Source organism: Dipteris shenzhenensis, chromosome 5 (genome assembly GCF_047967505.1).
Source record: "Dipteris shenzhenensis isolate YYH24624 ecotype China chromosome 5, Dip_SZ_1.0, whole genome shotgun sequence".
Lineage (NCBI taxonomy): Eukaryota > Viridiplantae > Streptophyta > Polypodiopsida > Gleicheniales > Dipteridaceae > Dipteris > Dipteris shenzhenensis.
In genome coordinates this window covers 60,395,810-60,402,570 of record NC_141600.1, presented here as the reverse complement: position 1 = coordinate 60,402,570, position 6,761 = coordinate 60,395,810, and the positions used below count along the sequence as shown (strand labels likewise).

Here is a 6,761-nt window from a genome sequence, read left to right as displayed (position 1 = left end):
CAATGTCTTTGCAAAGTAAAGATGTGTTGTTGGGATGATGGTAGTGTGACCATGTTGGTTTGGTGAATAATGACGCTCCATGACGTTTCCATTGCACTTGATTGGGTTAATTACTTGAATTCACTTGGTATGGGCAAATTCTATAGTGAAGCGAGAGTTCCATGTTTCCATACATATTCTCTTCAAACATGGGTCGTGGGCCAGACCCATTCAGCAATGAATGGGCAATGAACTGAATTTGCTTAAAGCAATTTAATAAAGCTCTATAATGAAACATAGTGGAGTGGAAAACCCAAAATTCCAATCAAGATTGGCCAATTTATGAAATAAAGGCACTCTCAAAGTTCATGAAAACATACATGTTTGCCGGTTTTACACTAAATTACTCAAAATCCGAACTAGTATTTACTGGTTTTAGACTAAATTACTCAAGATCCAAACCAAGGTTGTGAAAGTTAGCAGGTGTTTTCAATTTCAGCCGGTGCAAAATACACTCAAGATATATATGTGTGTATTGGGAGGTTGCAGCTTTGCAGCAACCCACCACCATCTTTGCGGGAACCGCCCATCGCCAGTTATTTTGCAAGTGCCCGTTGCTATCCAGGTCGATCGCTCTCACAACATCCAACCTCCGTTTGCGTTCCTTGCTGGTCGGCCTCCATCGCCATTCGAGCGTCTTCATCGCCATTTCCACAACCTTTGAGGTTTGCTTCACCCACTGTGGCCGCCTGGCATGTGCCCACGCAGTTGTTCCTGCGACAAGGACTGCAGTTCATCACTCCACATCGTGTCGATAATGAAGCGTGATTCTTGGCCGCACTAGCTTTGTCACCTCATGACGACACTACAACGCATGCCATGCGCTCGTCGGTTGCGGTTTAGACTTCCAACTGTGGAAGATGACATTCGGAGAATTGTAGATTGCCCACTTTCGGGAAGAGTCGAAAGAAGACGGTTCAGCACAGGCGCAATTCTGCTCAAGCCGGGTCTCCGAATTACGAGACAGCACAAAGCGCATATTCTCTCGGATCTGGGCGCCTGGAAAGGTGAAAAGCCAATATCTTGCTTGCTGTATAAAGTATTGTCAATGCGAGTTGACAATTGAGAATGGGCCGTTAGAAATGGAATCGGTAACTAGGCATACAAGGAGAAGATAGGTCAGAATTACTTTTCGCAGCCGCAGGGATTTTAGGTGAGCCGGCAACGCGGATTTTGCCTCGTGGAAAAGGAAACCAAAAGCAGGAGAGATTTTGCCTCGAGGAAAAGGAAACCAAAAGCAGGAGAGCGCAGGTTCTCGTATTGTACACCATTGACGAAATGTTCTAGTGTAGTACACAGCTGCGATTGGTGAGTTAAAGTTGGAGAGGAGTTGAAGGTAGGATGTTGCTACGTCGCAGCGATGGCTAGAAGTTTTCCTTGTGAAAGTCAAATCGGGTGCCGTAGGTGGTAGAGTATCTCTCATTGTATTCCCGGGTGAGGGACCTCAGCTCCAGGGCCAAGGTTGGAGCTCCACAGTAAAAGACACCTGTAAGAAATGGCAGCCATCACATCACGATTCGGTGTTGCACGGTGCACCGACGATGCAGCTGCTTGGAAAGAGATGAAAAGCGCGTTTTCTCCATTACGACAATGCAGCAGAGCTGGTCGATCAAGCAACACAGACGAGGATCGCAGCTCACGCGCATGCTCAAAAACTGCAGCATGCACTTACCGATTCTGGCGCCCTTGTGGTTGGCAGCCATTTTCGAGAACGCTTTTCTCCAATTCGGCCTGCCCAAGTGCGTGCGGACCTGTCACGGATTAGCAAACAGTAAAGATAAGGATCTTGCACCCGTTTAGCAAACCGTTACAGATAACGAATTGCACACTATGATTATAATATGAAGAATCATCGTCATACAACAACTGCAAGAACAATTTTGAGAGATATACCCTTGTTCCTGAAAGAATGTCCACTCCATGCTTGGCTTGATTCAGAGCTTGCAGCATGGTAATCAGAGCCGACCGAGCATCGCCTTCCTCGTACACGCTGGTGAGGTAGTTGTGCAGCTCGATGACACCCTGATAATGAAATCCACACAGAAAATCAAGAACTGAGGCTGCAGGTGAATCGAATGATACTCAAAGAAGGCGATCAACCGTGTTTCAACGCACCTTCTGGTCGTATTCAGCCACTTCGTTCATGATCCCTTTGAACCAGTCGAACGAGCCTTGCTCTCTCGTAACCCAGTAGAAGTAAGCACGTGTGGTTCCAAAGGACTCCTTTCTTCTCCTTCGTGGCGTCTCCTTCTCCCTTTCAATATCCGGGTTGGAATCCTGCATTGCTCACAAATTTACAAACGCAAACCCCTTGAGCACAGTCGAAACTTTAACGTAGCGACCGAACTCACAATATCAGCTCCTGTTAATCAGTTACTTTCGGCCGTTGCCTGCAAATATTTTATATTTGCAACATATACCTGCTGCTCTGCAATCCTCATGTTGTTCACCATGTCCTTGAGAATGCTGATGAAGGGCGTCGCTCCTATTCCCAGCCCTATCAGAAGCATCACGTCGTACTTCTTGTAGTCTTGGGCTGGCGCTCCATAAGGCCCATCAATGAGGATTCTGGGCAGCTTCACTGTGCGTTTCTCGCCTTCAAGGGCATAGTCTGCTCTCAGCAGCCCGCTTTTGCCACCGACCGGTGGTTCGCATACCTGCCAAAGAGACGCAATCAGCTCCTGTGCGCAAACAAGTGTGTGATCGATCAAGCGACCTACTTACAAATAACGCTTCAAACCTATAGTTCTTACTCGTACCTCTGAGAATACTCTCTTGAGTTCTTGGGTCCAGTCTCCCGAGGTGCGGATGTGCACGCTAACGTAATCGTCAGCGGGCGCCGATGTGATCGAGAAAGGGTGCCTGGAAAATCACCGCAAAACTTAACATGTCACCTAACCGAGAAAGGAAAGAGGTTGATCAACGCTATAGTATTACGAGTCCGAAATTTAAGAGAATACCATTCAAATGGAGACACATCCGGGCACTTCACGAAAATATATTGGCCACTCTTGTACTTGAACCCCTGGGGTTTGGTCATGTGCAGCGTAAGGACGTTGCCGGGATAAATGGCTACCTGCAGGAGAAGCGAAAGGGACGAAAAATTCCGCCGTCAGCGCTAAAACCTCCTTGCGCAAAGATTTAGACAAAATTAGAAAGGCCCAGGATGACGACCTTTTGTATGCGCACCCCCTGGTGCCCAGACCTCAGTGCTCTTAGAGTTCGCTCACCGAGATAGATCAGAATTGGGACGGAAAGGTACATCCATGTCTGTTACATGGTTTGCCCAATCACAAGCATGAGTATAAAGATAATGCCGTCGATTCTTACAAAAAAAAGGGAAGAAATACTGTGAACGAGATCAAGGTTAAAGGATCTTGCAATGAGAGTATGAGAAAATGCTACTACTGAGCATGCTCGGCGTATAAGGTACTCACCGTTTTCTGGTACCATTCATGGGTCAGAAAGAGGCAAATCCCGTGAACGACAAGGCATATGTACACGATGACGAACAAGTGATGCGAGTACCAGAAGGCATTGAAGCCAGTAATTCTATGGAATGGCTTCGGTAGCTTTACCAAGCTTCGCCTGAACCAGCGCGTGGCCAGTGTGAAAGCGATCAACATCAAAACTACCATGATGATCCCCGTTATGCCTTCAACGCTGGTGAGGAAGTAGCCGTAGGTTGGCCTCTTGTACTTGAAATCATCTTCGATCAATCGGAACTTGTACTCGGGAGCGTTGAGGATTCTGGGAAAGTCACATGTGAGATGGACACCGGCGTGTATAATCACACCTCCGAGTATGCCAAGGGCGATGATCTGCGAAAAGCAAATGGCACCACAGTTGAATTACAAAGTTGATAATGTGCAGAATTCGGATGGCAGCAAAGCAAGATTAATTTATCAGGGATATAAGTAGACCTTACTCGGCGCCATAGCTAGGCATTGCAAATCCGAAGTGAGCAACGTGAGCAACGAGTTAAGGTAGCTTACCTTGTGAAAGTTGAGATTATCGTCGAACGGAATGACGGTGCCGAGCTTGGTGTTTCGGAGCCAAGTGATCGTATTTCTGCAAACTGGCAAGAGGATGAGAGCCATGTTGAGCTTCAAGGTTTCTGCCGCTCCTTTGGCGGAGCATACACAATATCCCATCACTTGAAATGCAGCCCTATGCTTGTACTGAAAGAATTTCCAGGTGAAGAGGCAGGCCATTACAGCCAGCCATAGCAAGATGATCCAAACTCTTCTCCAGTTGTCTGCCAGAGAGTTTCTGGTCCTGCGAAACCATCGAGAGATGGGGTTTCTCTTCGGCGCTGGCATGAGATTCTGGCTCAATGCCTGGCTGTAGTTCAAATTCTGGCTGTTGTTCATGTACCCATTGCCTCCAGGACCTTGCAGAAGCAACGATTCCAGCTGCCAGATCTGCATCGATTCAAGGCATTAGCTTTTCAGCCCATCATCCAACACAAGCTATGCACAAATTTGATTGCCATCTGCTCACCTCGATGTAGCCAAGATGATCAGGATCCAGCTCTTCCATAATCAAGGCAGCGTACTCCTCAGCTCGCTCCTTCAACCGCGAGAGCTTGTTTGCAGATGCGCTGAGCATTATCACCTGGAATTATGGAAATGCCATTCCAGCTTAGTCGATCGATGGACGACGTTCAAGGGTACGGGAATTAACTTCAGGCAGCGTATTATATCAAAATGCACAACCGTACGTACCTCTTTCACCTCCTCTTCGACAATGCGACCGTCGGCATTCCTATCCACTCTATAATTCAAAGGTCGTTGATCAATATTAGTATGATGACAATTGCGAGGGAGACAGTATCAAACAAATTGAGACGGTTAGAGTATGTACATTTCGAAGAAGAGCTGGAGCCTGTTGTCGAAGCTTTGATCAGTGAGCTCGAGCCAGTAGTCGCGAAGGTCCTCCTTGGTGATACTTTGCAATCGCTGACCTCGTTTGCGCGTGAGGGCATCGAAAAGCTCCGCAGCGAACTCCTTCGAATCCTTCATGCCTGTCCGGGTGCACGACACGACAGGGGACGTGCATGAGTTTAAATTGCTGAACACTAAAATCTGTACCGCCTTGGAATTCACAATCGTGCTGCTCGAGCCTCGACGTACCGATGCATGCTCCGAAGTCAGCACGGGAGAGCAAGCCCTCCGACGAAGCCAGGTTGTCAAAACGCGTCTCCACCACCATCCACATGGCTTCCGGATCAGCACTTCCGGTAGCTTCGGTTATGAACTTGAGCCTCTTCAACGCTTGCTGCGCAGCAGATTGGCTCCTATCCAGCTTCGACGGTCTTCGTCGCGGTGCATGGTTCGGAGCTCCCCTGTTTGCTTCCGGATCCGCGATCCTCGACGCTGCCCCCGCGTTGTTGAGCGAGAAGCGCTTCAGCTCATTCTTCAGCTCCTGAGAATACGCCTTGAGCTCTTGCGAAAAGGCCTTGATCTTTGCGGAGGTGTTGCGGGTAAGCGAGGATCTGAGCGAGGCCTTTTTCTCCCAGGCGTCGGCGAGGAGGCGGGACTCGGGGTCGTCGTTTGTGGGGGTGACGCTACGCACGCGGATGGCATCGTCCTGGACATCGAGCGTGACTTCGACGAACTCAAGGTCATCGGGGTGAGACGAATGGTCGAGGAAGGGAGGGGGGTTACTGTCGAGGGGGTGGTCATGGAAGCTGGGGAGGCGGGAGGAGGAGCCAATGCGAGCAGAGGAGAGGCGGTTGGAGCTACCCATGCGCATGGTGGAAGAAGAGGAAGCTATGCAGCTGGAGGAGCTGAAGCTTCAAGGTTGGTGATGGCGGGGATGAAGCTTCCAAGGTTGGCTATGGCGGAGATGAAGCTTGGAAGGTTGGCGATGGAGGAGATGAAGCTTCAAGGCTGGTTATAGAGGAGATGAAGCTGTGAAGGTTGGCTATGGCGGACGTGAAGCTTGAAGGTTGGCTATGGCGGAGATGAGGCTTCAAGGTTGGCTATGGCGGACGTGAAGCTTTTGAAGGTCTACAATAATATTACCTTAGTAAAGATGGCAGTCCCTTTATACTATTCCCCTTGATTAGTTTTAATTAATCCTGTTTTTCCCAAACCAACTACCTCCCGCCATCTGGCCCAATCATCATTGCTTTGACTTTTTGGTCAAATTTGCTCTCCCACCGGCCCCTTCAGTCTCCCTTCTCGCCTTTACAGTAGCTTCTTTCTGCTCAAATTTTCCGTAGTTTTATTTTTCCCAAGAATCCTTCCTTGGTTATATTTTTCCAAAGAATCCTTCATTGGTTTTATTCTAAGAATCCTTCCTTGGTTTTTTTTCCAAAGAATCCTTCATTGGTTTTATTCTGCCCCTAAAATCCTTCCTCTTTTTAGTGAAGGATTGAAAACCCTTTGTGGATTTCCACTTGTAATTTAAAAAAGTAATTAAGTAATTTTATGTTTTAAATTGCACTATTTAAAGATAAATTTTTTTAAGGATGATCTCTAAATGCGCTTTAAAAATTGTTTGCTTTCTCTTTTACCACTATATTAGGAGGGAGTGCCTACGTACACGTGCGCACTCTTGTTTTATTTTTTCGATCGAGTCCTTAGGTTCCACCTGTGCCTTTATCGAGACATGTCCATAGCCCCCATCTCAATTTTATTTTTCCCAATAATCTTTCCTTGGTTTATAAAATCCTTCCTCAATTTTATTTTTCCAAGGAATCCTTTCTTGGTTTT

The 6,761-nt window shown here is 47.5% G+C and overlaps 1 protein-coding gene across 1 annotated transcript; it reads right to left on the bottom strand.

The window, feature by feature from the left end:
• Positions 1–374: 374 nt before the first annotated feature.
• On the bottom strand, positions 375–6,041 carry LOC147902265 (respiratory burst oxidase homolog protein A-like). The gene is made up of 14 exons (XM_087374471.1): positions 5,175–6,041; positions 4,906–5,065; positions 4,767–4,815; positions 4,543–4,656; positions 4,035–4,463; positions 3,477–3,860; positions 3,214–3,309; positions 3,000–3,115; positions 2,799–2,901; positions 2,460–2,696; positions 2,155–2,316; positions 1,933–2,061; positions 1,712–1,790; positions 375–1,525 (listed from the first exon to the last, which is right to left on the bottom strand). The coding sequence occupies exons 1-14, from the start codon at positions 5,794–5,796 to the stop codon at positions 1,404–1,406; spliced, it is 2,802 nt and encodes a 933-aa protein (XP_087230597.1). The 5' UTR covers positions 5,797–6,041; the 3' UTR covers positions 375–1,403.
• Positions 6,042–6,761: the final 720 nt, after the last annotated feature.